Below are 19,975 nucleotides of genomic sequence, written 5' to 3'. Positions count from 1 at the left end.
ACGAAAATCTTTCACGTATGCAGATATTTAGCATTCGCGAATTCGACCTCAGCCATCCAAAAACCGGTTAGAGTGTGTCCAGCCAGTGTGTTAACAAATTTCCGGTAGAGGAGTATCGTTTTCTTGGGACTTTTGTATTCTTCACACTGTACGGTCGCATCGTGTTTATGTCTAAATTTAAGTTCTATCTTCTAATGTATCCTTTAAGTCAATATAATTCTAACATAAATTAGCCCACACGGTAAAGCAATGTATTTAATAATCATTTTAATTTTTTTACTCTAATTTGTGAAGTTATACCACCCTGCTTTGTGGTTGGTGATCGCTACGATCTTTTGCTGATTCGTACTTTCTGACGAATCTAATGATCCTATATGTGATGGTGTACAATTGGAATATCAATTCACAAAGGTGAATTAACTCTGAGTGAGTGAGTGACATTAATGACCATTGACTCTTAAATTAATTTTTTGAAGAGTTATTCATCAATATAAAAATTAATGCAGAAAGAAACGGTAAAGGTAGAGGAGGGGGAGAATTTTCCTTTTTTTTAATTTTCAACTTGTATCAACCAACATCATTTAATGCGACTATCGACTCACTCATGAATCAGTTAAATCACTCATGCCATCAAACGCGACTCATAAAAGAGTCAGTTCGCTCATGAGTTTTAGTGGCGACTATCGACTCATTCTTGTGTGAGTTATTTAACTCATAAATGACTCGATCATTGCCTTAAAGAGTCATGATTCATGAGTGAATTGACTCTTCTAAAGGTTATATAATTCATGAGTGATTTAAATCTCTTTAAGTGAGTTAAATCGCAAATAAGTTATAACAACTCCTGGTGGAAATTCAAATTAACTCACTCAGGAAAAGGATTTAATTCACTCATTTATTCTCACTCATTATACACATCACTAGTCTAGATTAAAGTCAATCCACATCTATCGTTATATTTAGCTGTTAGGCCAAACGTTTTAGCACATCTTTACAATAGAGCAGGCGCCCACCCCCCCCCCCCCCCCCCCCCCCCCCAATAAAAGGGTGATACTAAAACTCGTGATTAGTATTTTCACTTAGTAATGCTTTTGCCCCATCCTAATGACAACATTAATGTTTAATTATCTACGTAACGGTGCTAGATTTGATCCCAATGTGGCTCTGGCATCGTTTCGTAAACTCATTTACCTTTTGTTTATTTGTTTCCGGGCAACCGTGTACGATAATGGGTCTCGTCGTAGTGGCTGCCCATTCTCGTGTCCCGTGGTAGCGATGTGTATTTTTCTCACCGTCCCATCACATTACTGCAATAATCGCATCGCAAATATGTATGTATGTATCAGCTCAATGAAACTGATGCACTTACCATCCATGCATGCATCACCACCTTTGCTCACGTTCAGGAACAAACAAAGCGAACCTTCTGTATGCTTTCCCCACCATCGTTTGCATCGTTCGGTAGACTAGCTGGCGAGGTAGTAAATGATGAGGGGTACAAAACGGGGTAGCAAAAGTTGGAAACGATCCATCTATTTTTCGGCTTGACCACTCGTACTCGGACCAACCGTCTCCCGTCTACTTACACAGGAAGCCGCCCGAGACAGCTACGAAAAGATAGAGACACAGTAAACACAGCTGTCAAATCCATCGCACCCCATCACCGCCACCGGGGTGTTGCGATAACGAATGCACGGGGTGATAATGATACGACGATCATCAACACACGGTGACAGGCAGGCAAGCGTCGCTACTTCGCGTGTGTGTAAAACACACTTCGTATTGAATGCAGTCACGGCTGTATGATGTTCCTGTTCTCTTACATCAACAAATATTCAAACCATCGGCAAATCCAAACCACCAGTTTCCTCGTGCAAGCGACACGACGCTTCCCATCGCCTGATCCTTATCGATCGCCGGGTGTTTGATTATTTGTCCTATACTATCTCACTCACCTTCGCTTACTGTGCTGCTGGCCACAGTTTGAACTGTCGATGGGTCGATTGCTTTTGGGAATGTTTTGCCCTGCAGTACTAACCGTTGCACAATTGTGTTCCGACCAGAAACGGTCTTCTGCTCGATCGAAACACAGCATTTCGACGGTCGCGTACGTTTCGTAAAACTTTTCGCGAGACGCTCTCCTTTGTGAATGAAACATTACATTGATATATCTCTACGGTAGAGTAGTTCCCTTCTACCTTCTTTCCCATCCTTCTGTGTCTCGTATGGTTCACAACCCTTATCCAAATGGGCCGTCACGGTTGTTTACGTGCGCGCTCTGTGACGCACGTGCACTTGGGGGATGATATTTAGCTTCTCAACCGAGAGTAGAGAAAAGGTGGAGTGAAAAAAAAACAGTTTCATTGTTAGTATTTCATATGTTTGAGTATAGAAAAATGTTTTATATTTTTCTTGCAGTTGAAGAGATGTTTCCTTTTGAAGTTTTTGGTTAATATTTAATAATTTTATCTTGAATTTATTATTTATTAAGTTAATTTTTTTCGTTTTAATTTTTGTCGTGTATAATTGGTTAAAACATATAACATTGCCGACAAGTTTCGTAGTGTTTTTACTGAAATTTTTCTATCAACAATCATAGCAAAAAACAAATATTAAAAGAAGGAAAAAGTGGTAAACCTACAAGCAGTGTCGCCGCTTCACTTTTGTCCTTTATCGCACATTTGACATTGATGCTTTGACATAGAAACCAACCACCATCGTGCGAAACCTTCGGCCATATTTGACGGTCATGGTTCGCGTTTTCCCGCCCCGCCCGCGTTGGTGTATATATTAATTTTTGGTTTTGCCTTATGAAGTAACTGCCACGAAAAGAGAGCATCGTGCCCTGTTTACTAATTACGCTGAGAATTTTGCTGACTTTTGCCTACGCTTTTGTCAACACAAGAGATACGGTTCCGTCCAACTGGGCATGGGCAGGGAAGGTACCGAGATGATGCCGGCCAAAATGCTGCTTACAGCCAAACCTCCGCCGTTTTACGTTACGTGTACCTATCTTCTTCGGCGTTTTTCGGATAGACGTCAGAAAATGGTTCCTCTGGTTTTTTTGTTGGTTTTGTTGGTTTTTTTGCGTATCAAAAGAAGTAATTTGCGTAACGATATTAGGCAATGGGTGACTACATTAGCGTTCTAACGACGTTACTTGTTTCGGTAAATACTTTTTCTTTTCTTTTTTAGTTTATGTTTAGAGAAAACAATTGTTTGTGTGCCGAAAATGATTTCTCTCACCGCTATTGCTTTATATTTGTTTTCGAATCATCTTCTGGTAATGTTTTCGAATATGTGAATAAATATTGTGCAAAAATCCAATATTTTCTTTGTTGTTATTAAAATTATCTTATTATTACCATTCGTTAGTAATAAACAGCATTTAACGTTGTTTTAAAACTATTTGCTACATCAACACATTAACAGCTCTAGTGTGTTACTCATCGTGAATGATGGAAATGCATCTAAAACAAAAGAAACACTAAAACACAATGGTTGTGTGGATGCAGTGAACAGGAAAGCTGTTGCAATTAAACGAAACGGAACTGATGCGAAACATAAGGGGATGGCATTACACCCCCTCCCTCAGATGTCATAACGTGTTCCAATGAAGACAACCATTTTACCGGTTGTCCACCACCTCTCTTTCTTTCTTTCTATTGGTCACCAATTTCTCTTCTTTTGACCCTTGTGTCCATTCCGCAAAAAGCTTTGTGACTTTGTGCGAATGGTTTTGCTTGTTTTGCTTCTCTCTCTCGTTCTCTCTCTGGATGGGTGGGATGAAATTCTTCCACATCTACTTAAAACATGACGCCTGGTACACAACCCTCTGATCTCGTTCATGAGTAACAACACTAACAAAAAAAATACACTAAAAAACAAACAGAACAGCAGGAAATGACAAGAAATAGAACCTCAAACACCACTAACACGAAACATTGCAAAACCATCACAGTGCAGTCCAATTGAAACACACTTCGTGTGTGCGTTAATGAGCGAGAAAATGTATTTATGTTTGCGTTGTTTCATTTTGTCTTCTTTCCGTTTTTTTCTATTTCCAGATCGGTCACATTTGTGCAGTTTTTACACGGTACACCACCAAGCAAAGGATAGGATCGGAAGAGGACGGACTGTGGTTGCGAGTTGGTAGCCAACTTTTTGCACAAATATGCGAGACAGCATGATGATCACACAATCGGGCTTGTGTACGAAGAGTCGCTGTAACACCAGCTCGACGGAACGTGCAATGATTTATCCAGCGAGAACTTACCGATGGCCTGCATAGACCCGCCTGATGTGCGGCTAAACGGACGGGACTTTCTCTTCACTTGGCGCTGTTGTGTTATGGTCGGCGTTCGGAACCTGGGTCCCGTGCACCTGGCACAAACATGCCCAAAGATGCACATCTTAACGGTTGACGGAAAGAATTCTCTCTTGATTAATTATTAGAATGTCTGCTGAGAAAGGAAGAAGAAGTGTAGCAAAAGCAGAAGCAAAAAGAAAAACGAATATATGAAACGTTTTCTTGGGATATCTGCCAAACGGAGACGCAGTGACACAGACAGGAATGGTCTACAGTCGTACGCTGTACTCTGGGACCAGATTAATCCGACGCGACATGACGTGATGGTTGGTTCAGGACAGTTGTACACAGCACCATTTACGGCGACTTATGTAGTCCGCAACAAAACTGTAAAAAACCACCCTTGCAAGAAGCCAACAAGTCGACGATGGGCCGATGTCGCCCCAGCATTCCAGGGCATGTTGTTTGCTCGATAAAACTACACCATTGCCGTCGTCCGAGCATTAGGCTTGGCAGTGTTTATTGGAATATCAGCAACTATGGAGTTTATAATCATTTAAGTTAGAAAGGTTAACTCTTCAGACGGTATCTGTCGAGACAAAAATTCGAAAAAAGAATGAAGGATCGTTTTGATCCAAGCTATTGATCTGCTGTTATGCTAGACCAGGGATGAGCAAACTTTTAGAGCTTCGGGCCATATTCAAAAGCAAAAACTGGTTGGCGGGCCACATTACAGGATGCATTGATATAACAATGAATGTAGTAAAGCTGCTTTTATCCGGACATTGTCGGACTAGACGCATTGCTGTATTTTTGAAAAATGAATTAGGATTAATTTTTTTTTTTATTCTTTTAATTTAATTTTTAATTAAACCACCTCGAGGGCCGCATGTTGCTCATGCCTGTGCTAGACGATTCTTGAAGAATTTTTCTGTAAATATTATTTTAATTTTTTTTTCATGTAAAATGAAATATTGTTGAGTTGTATACATACGTATACAAAAAAAATCAGTTCTAAAATATGGAAAACGTAACCTAATCTGGCTCTAAACCAGTTAGAAAAGTAATTTCTTCTGGCATTTGTCGAGCAGCTGGTGGAAGCTTTTGTTCAGAAAACTTTTTAAGTTTAAATTATCTGCCTTATTTAGCTTTTCAGTTAGTATGAAAAGCTTGCAGTGGATAACTCATCCAAACGTCAAAATACAGACAGAAAAAATTGGTTGAAGATTATTGAATACTTCATTTGATCATGACGTTTCATTTGACGCAGACAAGGGAAGATTGGAATAAAACCACTTAAAAATGATCAATAATTCTGCTGCCTAAATGAAGAAACTTTGGGTTGTTCGATTTTTAATTACATTTAATCCAACCGTTTACAATGCAATTTGGCCCAACTGGCAGCGTGAACTTTGTTTTACCTTAATCTCAATGATGGAATCTCCGCATGCATTGAAACCTTTTCTCATTTTTTGAAACTCCATCCCCTGTGCCACGTATCAGAGGTCACCTCTTCTGAAAGCTTTATGCTGGATACTACACTCTCGGTGCTAGAGTTCCATTGATATGTAAATTCAAAACTTACATATTCAATAGACCTACACCTCTCGTTGTGTAGCGTACTGTAACAACCATCAAACCGTGGCTGTCCCCTGGTATCCATATTTCTAAATACGTTGTGTTTTGTATTTACTTTACGTTCTGCCCCCTCCCCAAAATCTACCATTTTCCGCAGTTGGACACCGGTGTTCATCGGCCGTACTCTTTGTTGTGATTTTCCCGCCTTTCTCATATTATGTTTGTAAATTACCGATCGCCATTACGAATCGGCGGCTGATCTCATCATGATTCCCCATTCTTTTACACGCAAATACACACACACGCTCTCGTATGCGTGTTTGAATCGTAGTTCGAAAATGGCAACAACGTACACGCATCGCCTTGCAGCAGGGGTTGACAGTTGCTGTATCGGGATGCGAAACGTCATTGCAACGAAGCATGTCTCAGTAGACAGAATGTGTTGAAACGTGGTCAGTTGAAGAGGTGGAAGTAAAAAAAAGAGGTCAGGAACACAAGAGAAGTGCTCCGGAGCAAGTGGACTTTTGATGTATACGTACATCGGCCCAATTGGCACTTGACAATTGCCGTTCCCCGAGAGTGTGTGGTGTGCGTCAACGCTCGTAGTAGAACATAAGTAGCTTCTTTTTTAAGAAGAACCGTGAAAGAATACTATTAACCGTGTTGGTGTGCTGTGAGTTATTTTTGGCCCACCTAAAAATGCACATGATTTATAGTGCAATTTACTAAGATTTACTACTACAGTGGAGCGCCGATTATCCGGGTACTTGTTATCCCGCTGTCCCATTATCCGTGCAGCTCGGAAATGACAGTTCCATAGGCGAATTGTCATATTAACTGCAAACCGCTGATGGCAAAAAATAAAAGCGTCAATAGGGAATGATATAATTTGCTCAAATTCGAAAAAAGAACAGATTTACTTTGCAAAGTGCATCTAAATATATTTACATTTAGCTTTAGAAAAAAATTTCACCCGTTACACACTAAATACTAATATTTATCAATAGAAGAGTTGTGCGTATTATCCGTGATATTCGCTTATCAGGGCAGGGATCGAGTCCCGATGAGCACGGATAATCGGCGTTCCACTGTATTTACTTTTCCTTTTCTCCACAGCTTATAATTCCACCTGCGCGATCGATTCAAGATGAAATGTGATGTGTGTGATTTATTGTGAATAGTAGCCGTTAGGTGCATTTTCTTCTAAATTGTAAATATTTAAATGATCGTTGTTCGGTGCAATAGTGTGTGACAAGTTGTGTGCAGTGTTCCAGCAGCCACAGCAAAAGGAAGAGCGCACTTTTTATAGTGTGCGTTTTGTGTTTAGTGTCTCCCCCTGATGTGTATTACTATTTAGTAAAATTGTCCACCCAACACAACGGTGTACTTTTAAGGGTTATGTGATCGTTGTGTATGATTGTTCTGGAGTTTGTTTTGCGGCAATTAGTAACAGATTAAAAGGTGCGTTTCATAAACTATGTGACGTATGTGTGTGCGTTCCGTTTTATTTTTTTGGTGCCTTGTCCGACGGGAAAATCGAGAAAATAGCCGTGCGGTTTGGTGTACGCGTTAATGAATGGTGTTTCCTTCCCGTTGGCGCATCCGTTACAGTTACATGGAAGCCGTTACTGTCCGTACAAGCCCATAGCGAGCGTACAACACAATGGCCGTACAACGGCGCAGGAGACGGTGCATCATACTGCTGTCGTAGCTGTGCGGAGTAATGGGTGACGCAAGCAAGTGTCGCAGTATTAGAGCGCCCAGTCTGTGCATTAGGGAGTTGCAATGTTATGATAATGGGTGTAGTAACCCGCACAACTAACCTTTAGTGTACGCGCCCCAGTACGCGAGTACAAGCTGCTCCACGTGCGCGCGGGTGTGTGTGTGTGTGCGTAGGCGTACGCAGGCGTTCCGCGGCAGCCGCAGCAACAGCATCAACAGCATCAATCCGAAACAAAACAGGCGAAACAGGCATCATTGCTTCAGCGGCGTTTGTTGCGGTTTGAATGGGAGTGGGGCGCATTTGTGTGAAAGTGGCAACATCTTTCAAACCGCGTCTCGATATCTTCATCGATCGTGGAAGACGCATGGGAAGTGAATGAAGCCGTTCGTTTCTGTGTGGGTGTTTTTGTGTGACGGTGACCATCAGTGTGCTCTCTGTGCATCAGCAAAACAAATCATTTACGTTTGAAGTTGTGCTGTAAAAGTAGAAGAAACAAACCCCCCCTGCAGCATCATATACGCTAAGACGTCCACCAAATACGGCTGAAAAAAAAACGAGAAGTGGCAACACAAAACAAGTGCCGCTGTTTTTCAAGCTCCTCCGTGCCGTGGGTTTGGTCTGCCGTGACCAACATCGCTCCTCGCGCGATCCTTGTGTAGTAGTAGCTTGACAACAAAACAAACAAAAAAGGCAAAAGAAGCACAACACACACACAACGGAGCAGCACGGGTGGCTGCAGCAGCATCAACAACACACTGGTGCGACCTTTGAGCATAGTTCAAAGCTTTTGTGCCTCCCTTTTGCACGAGCTTTTCACGAACGCAAGAAGAATTAAGAAACGTTAAAAATTCATACACAAATTTGCCACATACTACGCAGCACTACGTAACAATTGGGCAAAGCTAATTAAATACGACAAGAATCAACTATCCGTATGCAGCGGATAACGAGAGTGCAACAGAAGGTAGGTGTGTGCGGAAACTAATGCTTGTGTTACTTTTAGTTTACATTTACTTTTAATTTAGTTGATGCCATCAATAATATGGTTGATTTTGAGATCGTGAAGAAACATTCTACATATTCCATTTTATTTTGATAATAATCTAAAAATGGATTCAACTTCAGTATTTGTCCTCGAAATTCGTCCCAGGCAGAAAATTGGTTCTCTGGAAAATGGAAATTTTAACATTTATTTATGTTGATTATTTTTATTTGTCGGCCCGGTAGTGTATCTGCTAAACGGCGCACGCTCCACGCGAACGGGAACTGATATCAAATCCCATTCGGACCGTCCCATATGCCAGAATTGGTCTGTATGACCTTAGGTGTCGTTAAGCCAATGAGATAGACAAGCAGAGAGAGAGCGATTAGTCGATAGAAAGTACAGTAAAACGTCGATTATCCGGGGGCGGATTAACCGTGCGCCGAACATTAACAGCTGTTCAACCGTGATGAACATTTCTTCTGATATCAGGTTGGTTAAAATTATGTGTGACCAAATGAATGAAATGTATATTTAAAATGTTTTATTTTACGTTCTAAATATAATTTTAACTGTAACCTGATAATAATTTGTTTTGTCCGGAATCATTTTTGGCACCAACTGGACTACAACCTAGAGTCATTTCATTATTGGATAACTTTCCGTCACATCCAGCAGAATCATTTTTGAACACAGATGTCCTGTTTTTGCCCAAATTTCTTGCAACAAATGTAACTAGCATAATCCAACCAATGGACCAGGGAGTAATAAGTTTACTCAAATGACTGTACCGGTTCAGTATTTTAAATTTCTGGAACTTGGCCGTCGTGTTACATTTTTGGAATATATCGGCATGTATGGAGGTATATTTGGAAAATATGTGTTGCTATATACAGTGATATTATATCCGCTTTAAGTATATAAGTGACATTGACATTTAAGGGACATTTTCGTGGAAATGAATGGACGTGGAAATTGTTTAACCGGCATCTGTTCGGTCTCGAGCACCCGACGTTTCGGATAATCGACGTTCTACTGCAATACAATAATTGTTACTACTGACCCAATCATCTACAATATACACGAAAGTAAAACTCAACGTTTTGCGAATTGATGCCCAAAATACCTCGAAGACCTGCGAATCGAGTGAACTTTCAACAGATTTTGTACTCAACGTTTGCCAATACTTATTGCCATTTTTGAATTGGTTTTTATTTGTGTTATACTAATATCATGTCTTACACAACCGTAGTTTTGTCTCGTAATTAGAGTATTAGCTTTAATCCGGAGCAAATTAATCCTTTTTAAAATTAATTTGGGTTTATTTGTTGTTGACCTAACAGATCGAACTTCGTGTTCCACAAATGATGTATAATTCTACCAGTGTTGTTTTTAAATGTTCGAAATCCGCATTACTATACCCAGTGTATACTGCTTATTCCAAAGGATAGTACGGACGGTGATTGTTGCCAAGTAGTAAACCCCAATCCCAGCATCTTTAACCGTCCTCTTAGCATGGGACGCATCCCGCCCCACATCGTTTATGGTGGGCAGAAAGGAAACATAGAGAAGCGAAAGATGATAGTATAAGTGACAAGGGAGAGAGAGAGAGAAAGAGATGGAAGGGTTAATGAACGGTAAAAGAAGCGAGAGGATGGATGGCCTGTGTGTAAACACGCTGGTTGGCTATATTTACTTTAAATTTATATTTATAAATCCCTTTGCTCCGGTGTATGCGAGACCAGTTGTAGGTTCGTGCCTGATGGATGGATGTATTTGTTGGCAAGTGTACCTTCCTTCCCTTCTGGTGTGCAGGAAGGGAAACAAAAAACTCGTACGTGCTTCTCTCCGTTGGGCGGGGGGTGTAAGTGCATCTTAGCCCCGCTTAACGGTTAATGATGATTTCAGGTGAAGTTGACCCTACGACAGTCGACAGACGATCGAGCAAATTTTTTTGTTGCTAGAAACAGAGGAAGGAGAGAGAAGTGAGCGAATGGGAATAGAATGACACATCAGATCGATTAGTTGCTGATTGCGGATGAACCCGAATAGGAAAATAATTTCTTATGGAGCTGACTGGAGTTGGAAAACTCCAATGAAACTCCTGGCACACAGGCACCGAAGATCAGATCACTTCACATACTCTGCAGCTTGGCAAAAGGAAAGGAATTGTTGGTAGATTAGACATAATTGAATGATCCGTTCAACTCAGAGACAAGGGCACCGAAGAAAAGTGCATTTGTGCACTTTTTTACGTCTGTGGATTCCTTCAGATAAATGTTAGATTTGAGATAATTCTCTATTGTAAAAATCTATTAACAATTCTTTTTAAGAAGCGTTTTCGTGAGGTAAATAAAATACAGTGGAGCGCCGATTACCCGGGTTCCTTTTATCCGGTTGTCCCATTATCCGAGTAGTGCGGAAATGACAGTTCCCAAGGCGAATTGTCATAGTAACTGCAAACCGGTGATGGCAAGAAATAAAAACCTCAATAATAAATTATACATTTGGCTCAAGTTCGATCAAATAGAACAGATTTATTTTGCAAAGTGCATCTAAGAATATTAACATTAATAATATTTATCAATAAAAAGAGTTGTGCCTATTATCCGTGATATTCGCTTATCCGGCAGGAGCCGAGTCCCGATGAGCACGGATAATCGGGGTTCCACTGAACGGGAAGTTTAGTACACGGAAGTTTGAATTTATTTCCAGAACTCGTTCTAGCGATTTGCATTTTTCGACTTTTTTGCAAACGTGCTAATAATGCATATTAGAATATTTGGCAAAAGAATCAAACAATTCTGAAAATTTTCTTCTTTATCTTTTTTTTTGTTTTGCTTTTATTTCTGTTCCCTCCATGAGTTAAACAATACTATAAAAAGAAAAAAACATTTCTTTATCACCTCCCCCGTTATCAACTCTCTATGACCTTCATATACATGTATGTAAAAATAAAAACAAGATGAATTACCCCTTAGCGTGCTCTACTTACGTCCACCTTTTTCTCCGATAGATACACACGATATACTAAAGCACACTTCCCTGTGCGTTAATGGCAGCTCACATCAACTAGATTGAGTTAGGGTGCCGTGTGCGATGTTCGAAGACACGAGCGGTAAGGTCTCATTCTCTCACGCAAAGTACATAAACTTTATCCGGCAAAAATTCCCGCTGGGCACTATGTGCTTGGATGCCATTCCCTTCAAAGGAAAAGTGTATGGCAGAAAAGCTGCCCACAGCCAAGCAGCTGTGGTAACTTCTGTGCTTTTGTGCAATAAATCCTTTCCGATTGCGTTCGGCTAGATGTCTCTATATGCCATAAATAACCCCCCCTTAGTTTATACTTGCTTTGCATCGGTGATGGTCGGTGATGCTTACCTTACCCAAGATCCCAGGAAAAGTCCGGGAAACCCGTAAAAAATTGGGAGCTCGCTTTTTTCTACCTTCTCTCAAACTAAGATGCTTCGATCGAACTCGTTAGGGGTTAGTGATGCCTACATCAATGCACGTTGTGAAACAATGGTATCCTGTCTTCGTTTGGGCTCCATTAAACAACTCACCCTAGGCTGTTCTGTCCCTTTTTTTTCGCAATCCCTCGGTTTTCCGCTGTGACAAACTTACAAGACGGTATAGGCGCTTGTGGGCAAACACCACCCTACATTGTGCAGAATCATAAGAGCCTACGCACGTGATGTAAGTCGTAAAATGTTTGCAAACGCATTTTTTGCTGTTCTCCAAAAAGGGTAGCTTCCATTCAGGGCTACTGGAAATTGAGAACGAACAAGAAAGGTTAGTTAGTAGGAGGTAAGCACACATTGATATAGGGAGCATGAACGAAAAAATAGTTTAAACATTAAAGAGGGTGCTACACCCTGTGGCGGCTACAACAAATGTTGCGCTGCCTACGATGAGCAACATCTCTCTGGCCGCAACGTGCCTCATGAACTTTGACACAATCTTTTAAGGAACAAAAACAGCTGCTGAGTTCACTATATCACCTTATTGTAAAGCTAACACATAGAGTCCAATTTAACACATTTTGTAAAGTGATTAAGAACAGATAAATTTACCAATATGCTAAATAAAATATAGTTAAATTATTTTTTAGCATCGTAACGCATCTATTTTTGCGTGTTAATTGCACGAGAGCGTAAATTGCACGAAATCACTAGTAGCCGATCCACGATCACTTCAATTGATGGACGCCTCCAGTGTTTATTTGCATATCTCACACGATGCCCACAATTATATTCCGGCAAAGGGCGGTTTGTCACTAATCACTAGCGATCGTTTAATGAACGTGCCTGAGAGGGCGAAACATGAAGCCCATTTTCTACCGCCATACTTTAATTTACATTTACGCTCATCGCGATCATCGAAAGTAGCGATGTAAAATAGTAATGGTCGTTTCACGAACAGTGAACTATACTACAACTACTACTGCTAACTGTGGCATACGCTATCAGATTTCCAATTGTTACGATCTGTGTTCGATGCCGCCGTCGTGGGAATGGGTAACATTATCCCGGCAACGAAGTGTGTTCGATCATCGCTGGTGGGTGAGAAAAACTCCATGAGACAACGAGCTCTGAATGACCGTTAATATATCGGAACCTTTAATTGTTTTTTAGCTACCTAGTTGTCTCAAACGTTGTTCCGTAGTGCATTCCTGTGCGTTTCGTACACCGATTAGTGTGCATCATAATGCACGACATCGTACGATTTCTCCCGTTTAATTGTTTGCAATCCACTTTGTTGCGCTGTGCGGTGATTAATGTATGAGATTCCATCCCTTCCGAGGTGGCAATTTCTTTAGTATTTTTTTAAATTAAATTTTAATTTAAGATAACTTGATCTAATCGATTATTATGTTTTTAAATTCTTTTTTACAGATACCGGAACGGAAAAACGAGAGCAAGGACAATCTAAAAGACGTAGACGTCAATAAATAAGACCGACCGCGAAGGTACCGGATGCACACACATTGTATGGTAAAGTGGTTCCAAGATTAACGTGCACGATCGCAGGTACTCGATCGATCGCACCAAACAAAATCACCGTGACAGTGCCAACCGGGATAGAGAGAGCGAACGATATCATCGGTCAACCCTTGCGGTATCCCGCAAGTATGGCGATCAACAGACGACGGATAGCTTTGTCCGTGGTGTAGTGGCGTACAGCCGACCCGAGCTATATTAGCTCCCCGCCCCTCGCCGTTTACCGCTACGTCACCGCACAAGCCAGCAAAAAAACAACAAACAATAGCAAACAAGAAACACAAACGCAACTTAACGCGACCCGTTGCCGAGCGTTACATTTAACCAGCCAGCGGTAGAGAAAGTGCCAAGCCTTGATGTGGCCAGTGTCAGTCCTGTACCGGGGGCAAGCATGATACCGCAAAAACAACCCCCACCAGCAACAGCACCAACATCATCACCATCATCATCGTCCTTGGTGTCGTTATCGCAGCAGCAGTCAGTGAATGCCAGTGTTAGCGTGGCCAACAGTAGCAGCATGACAACGACCGTCGTCGCCGTTAGTACCGGTCCCGGAACGGCAGCGACGGTCGGTACAACTTCCGGGACGGGATCAGTGGCGAACACCAGCACCACGATCACCACCACCGCTAGCATCGATCGTACAATGCTGGCGGAGAAAAGCGCCAACCAGAATGCGACGCCACGGCAGCATCCGAAAAAGCGAAAGTTTGATCTCGCTGAACTAGAAGAGATGGAATCGCATCGGCCAGTCCCGCCACCACCATTACCAGTGCCACCCACGTCATCGCCCGCCGGAACCAATGGTGGGAAGCTGACGGCACAACCGATGGATACGGAAGGAGGTGGTGGTGGTTGTCGTGAAGCAGATGTTAGAGACGGTGGACGCCGTGGTGGTGATGGATGTGCCGAAACGGACATTGTATCGCGATCATCGTGTACCGGAACGACGGTATTTAAGAACGGTGAATCGGAGGAAAATGGAAGCTTCGCTGCATACCATTACGGTGCTAGTACCAACGGTAACTTTGGTCGTGAAGGTACCGGTAGCAGCACCAGCAGCAACCATATGGCCACAGAAGCGAGAACGTACGAAAACGCAATCCAATCGGAACGATTGCAGCGTGAACCGGGCAGCCGGGAACGGATATTGAACTGCACTGGTCATCGCTCGCAGGCGAGCAACAGTCCCGGCCAGGGTTCGTCTACAGCAGCAGTATCACCGGCGAGCAATGGTAGCAATGGTGGTCTGGTGGTCGCACAGCACCGTGTCAGCCCGGGCAGTGCGGAAACGGCACTGATCAATCTGTCCTCTGTACCGACAACGGCGACGCTGCTCGCGATGGTACCGGCCAACAGTGCTGGGAATGTGAAGGCACACCATTTGCACCAGCGTCCAGCGGGTGCTACCCACTATCCACATCAGCTTCATCATCAACAACAGCCAACCGGTGGCCACAGTCCGGGCATGAATGCTGCCAGTAGTAGCAGTAGTAGTAGCAGTATAAGTTGTACTAATAATACCAGTAGCATTAATAATAGCAATAGCAATGGTGCCACTTCGACCTCCTCGTCCTCTGTCTCTTCCTCCTCTTCGTCCATCGCCACGATGAATCGATCTCAGAGCTATACCATTTCCACGATTACGCTGCAACAGCCATCACCGTCGAACACAGCGTCACCACCGGGTGCCATCGATCCATCCAATCAGTTACACCAACAACAGCAGAATAATCAGCATTCATCTCACCAGCACCAGCAACAGCATCCGCTAATTGCACACAATCGTCAGATATTGCTGGCGGTCGATCCGGTTACAATAAGGCACCATCATCAGCATCAGCAGCAGCAACAAATTTTACGGCTGCAACCGTCGTCCTCACCAGCCGACACATACTACATCAGCAACAAGAAACTCCACACGACACCATCGTACGGGTAAGAGTCATTTATATGAGTTTTCAGTAGCTGAGTCATTCAAATAATTTCAAAAGATTCTTTGAAGAATCTTCAAAGATCATCAGTGGTACCTAACAAATTCTTGCATTTTTGAGGATTCTTGAGAATTGTTGAATTTTCGAGGATACATGAATTGTCATAACAGCGAATCAGAATGATTCATTCAATTTAAAGACTCATCCAGATTCATGAATCTGAAGCAGATATTCTTCCAACGCTAGTTGGAGTACCAGAGTACACAAAACGACAAGAAAATAAGTTTCTCCCTTGTAAATCTCATGCGCGCCAGTCTGTTCAGTTTTGAATTGCTGAATGTGTAATAGAAGTACATTGGAATTGGTAAATCACGAGTACACTGCAGATTGTTCTAGTAAAAAGATACTCTATCGACACAGATTTGATCTGCATCGAACATATGCGTAATATGTCCTCATTCATAGCGCGTCCCGTTGCCACTCGCATCAACAATTGCAAGACTTAAATTTTGCAAATGATGATCGTGTGAATACTAGCATTACCGTTTATACGATTCCCTTTAAAACGCGTACTAAAATCTATCAGCGTAAGATAATAAATTTAAATACTATACGGCTATTTATACACGCTTGGTTACTGTTTCACAAGCAGACACAATAGAGCGGGTCAAAATTCATGCATAAACAATTCAGAAGCGTACGCGGCTCCCGTTTCACTCGACATGATTAGAATCGCACCCGGTTGGTTGTTGTGTACATCCATACTTACCGTATTTCCATTTCGTTTCCTCTACTTTGCAGCTCACCTGGAAGCTACAAACCATCTCCAACGCCACCATCTGCCGGTAGTGCGATTGCCACATCGACACCTTCGCCCGTACATCAACTCTCAGCAGCAACGTCGTTCTCCGTACCACAGCATCACTACCAGCAGCAGCATACACTGCACCCGCCTGGTCAGCATTCCCAGCAGCAGTTCCGCCAGCAATCACCACCACCGTCATCGGCGTCCACCACTTCCTCCCAGCAGGATCCATCGTTATCGTCAAGCGGCGGGCAGTATGGTAGTGCACCGGCCGGTAGCACCACCACCACCACCACCACAACAACTCCGCTTATAGACCTCAGCGAATGGATTAACCATCGTGTGTTGGCTCGACGAAAAGACGTTTACGACTCTGGGCGCATCCGTGCAACATCTGCACCGGGTACGGTTGTTATCGGATTCGATCAACCCGAAGGCAGCCATCAGACGTACGACGGTGTGCTGGACGATACGCACCGACAACAGGATATCATCGACGATGTGTGTCCCGCGTTGGCCGATCTACAACCGGGTGTGCGCGTTTGCGTTAGAGCTACCTGTGTACATCCGCATCCGGTGACGTCCAACGGTGGCGATGTATTTGTCGAGGGCATAGTGAAGGAAGTGCATGGCAACAAGAAACAGTTTTCGGTTCAGATTTTAAGCAGTGCCGTTGGCGATAAGCAGGAGGTAATTACAAACACTACTTTATTTACAAATTGCATTTTTAAATGCCCTCTGTAATAGTTTAGAATGGTCACACATTAATGTATTAAATTTTCTCTCCGTCTTGTTGCAGCTTCGGATAGTGAAACGTGTCGATATGCGTCTGCTTAAACCGCCCTGGTGGGATGAGCTGGAAGATGCGTTGGATAGTTATAGCGGCCATACAGTGCCATCGGGACTGGTTGCCGATTGTGGATCAACCAGACGTAACACAATCACCATCGATCAGCATCGTGCTCAAGACGCAGAGAACGCTGCGAAATCACACCAACCCCAACAACCAGCCATAGTAAGCTACGTACTGGCAACGTCAGCCAACAGTGATCATTTACATGGCAGTGGCGCGAATCAGCTGGTGACTGGGGTGTCGAGCGGAACCGCGGGCCAACCGTCTGCCACCATTATCTACACCAGTGGTGCACCGTACAAAAACAGCATCAGCATAACACAGGGACGCGGTGTAGCGAGTGCCGGCATACGGTACGATCCAACGCTGGGAGCTGGCTCATCGCTGGAACAGCAACAGCTGAAGCAACACCTGCACGTGCCATTACAATTGCAACATGTGCTGCCAGCCGGTACGGGTGAGGAACAGCACCATTACCGCAGTGCCGCAACGTCGCCTTTTCAGTCCGTTCAGCTTACGATCGGTGCGGATCGCGATCATCGCGATCGGGATGGAATGGATGTAGCAGCCAGTCACTACACAGGGGCACACTCGCGATCCCATTCGCTTCATCATGTGTCCCATCCGGTACAGGTTGGGCTATCACCTGCACCGGCGCACAGTGGCAACACGATCGGTGGGACATCTGGTTCAGGTGGTGCCGGTGGTACCAACACCAGCAGCAGCTCAGTATTAAGAACGCTCAGTCCGGATGATCTGCGCATCACGAACCGTAGTTACGATAATGAGAGCGACGATGAAGTGCGTAGCAGTTTCCCAATGGAAGGAGGTACGTAATATGTTACCTACAGTATTTAGATTGTAATTAACGTATGTTAAAATTATATTCTGTACAATTGTAGAAACGGAAAAATACTCAGGCAGCAGTAAGCGAAGCAGTATGCAAAGCCGTGGAAGTACCTCAAGCTTACTGGATCAACGAAGTACACCCCGATCTCAACCTGCAACCCCAAGGTATTGTCGCGTGTTCGAAAGGCTGTCGATCTTGTCATTAGCTCTAAAAAAAATTTGAATTATTTTTGTTAATTTTCATGCCTGGATTTTTCTTTTTGCAAATCATAATATGACGATCCAGATCTCAAGCGGCAACACCGCACCGATTCAAGAAGGGAGACGTTGTTTCAACTCCAACTGGCATACGGAAGAAATTCAATGGCAAGCAGTGGCGCAGGCTGTGTTCGAACGAAACATGTTCGAAGGAATCTCAACGACGAGGCTACTGCTCGCGGCATCTCAGCCAGAAAGGCAACAATGCACTCCGTTCGTCCACCAGCTCGGTGACAAACCATTTCAATAGGTAAGGATATTTCTGATTTCTTTATATGAAAGATACGTTCATACGTCATTAAGGTGTTAGAAAAGAAGGGACAATTTTACATTTTTTTAACTTACATTTTTTACCTTAATATTCTTCAACAGTAGTCGATCAAGCAGTAAAACGCAGCTGGATGAGGAAACGTCTAGAGATTCCGAAACTTCGCCCCACTACCGTGTCGCGGGACAATTTGATCAGGATGAAACCGATGCCGCTAATATGCTTGGTAAGTGTAATGCAAGAAGTGATTCAGTATGTTCAAAGTCGAATAGATTTTTTTTGTTGCTGAAATTGGTAAATTGCGAAAGTGTTACAAGAATTGAAAATCAAACTTTCCACTATCTAGCATTTTTTACCATATATCGGAACGCAGATTATTCTGACGCCATTAAACCGGGTGTCGGATTATTCGTGCAGCTCGGACATGACAATTCCTAATTCATTTTAATTTATTAACTGCAAAACCAACGATAGTATATAAATAAGGACTCAGCTGTAAATGATGCCATTTGCACAAGTTGACCAGAAAATACAAATTTATTTTGTAACTATAAACCACAAAGAAAATTAAAACCTTGCACCTAATAAAATTCCACCCATAACATATTGTACGCAACATATTTATCAATAAAATGAGTTGTGTCTATTATCCATGTTATTCATTTATCCGGCCAGGGCTGTGCCCGGATGCGCACGGATAATCGGTATTCCACTGTATTTAAATCGATACGATTACTGGAATTCTTCGATTGTAGGGTTAATAAGCAGACATTAATTGGGTGTACCGTACTAACACATTGAAAAAATAATCCTTTAGAATCGCCTACGGCGAAGAGAAACTGTAATAAGCAGAATTAGACAAAAACATGCCATTACTACCACATACACATTCTTAGAAAAATATGACAAAAGGCGAATAATTTCAGTGGCCTTTTGCAATTTTACAAACGAATTTGTATTTCACTTTTGTTTTACGATCACATCGCACGTAAAACCCATGAGCTATACAAACCTAGAGTTCGGTATTCCATTGCAGTCAAAATCCTATCCGTTCAATACTAACAGTCGGGTTCGAGCACTAACACACACATTCGTTCATCGTTCGATCGTTGAATCAACCGAACACGGACTCCGAAACGAACAATGAGTTCAACCGGTTCCATGTAAATGTTCGTACGTCGGTGCAGCAGCAGTAGTAGTAGTGGTAGTAGATACCTATGGAACACGTTTTGGGGCAGGATTGCTTTCAATTGGTTGGCTCGGGATCATTTGTATCAGTACCGCGCGCCGGTTAAGCATCTCGCGCTTCACACGAGCAAAGTTGCCTGTAAAATTGTAGTTAAAGCATTATTTTTTCTATTTTTCAATATTGTTAAAATAAAACGCTAACGCGTAGTGGTAGGACTAGAGTGACAA

The 19,975-nt window shown here is 42.7% G+C and overlaps 1 protein-coding gene across 11 annotated transcripts in view; it reads left to right on the top strand.

Moving 5' to 3' along the window:
• LOC125760541 (putative transcription factor capicua) overlaps positions 1-19,975 on the top strand; it is a 49,643-nt gene that overhangs the window by 15,518 nt on the left and 14,150 nt on the right. For all 11 annotated transcript variants that reach the window (XM_049420740.1, XM_049420746.1, XM_049420745.1 and 8 more), the window contains 7 exons: positions 7,004-8,574; positions 13,488-15,530; positions 16,328-17,021; positions 17,131-18,013; positions 18,087-18,198; positions 18,320-18,541; positions 18,664-18,785. In XM_049420740.1, coding sequence (XP_049276697.1) covers positions 13,984-15,530; positions 16,328-17,021; positions 17,131-18,013; positions 18,087-18,198; positions 18,320-18,541; positions 18,664-18,785 — 3,580 coding nt within the window. In that variant the 5' untranslated portion in view covers positions 7,004-8,574; positions 13,488-13,983. The remainder of the gene's footprint in view (positions 1-7,003; positions 8,575-13,487; positions 15,531-16,327; positions 17,022-17,130; positions 18,014-18,086; positions 18,199-18,319; positions 18,542-18,663; positions 18,786-19,975) is intronic.

This window comes from Anopheles funestus, chromosome 2RL (assembly GCF_943734845.2).
Source record: "Anopheles funestus chromosome 2RL, idAnoFuneDA-416_04, whole genome shotgun sequence".
Lineage (NCBI taxonomy): Eukaryota > Metazoa > Arthropoda > Insecta > Diptera > Culicidae > Anopheles > Anopheles funestus.
The sequence above is the reverse complement of the archived record's forward strand: the minus strand, read 5'-3'. Positions and strand labels throughout refer to the sequence as shown.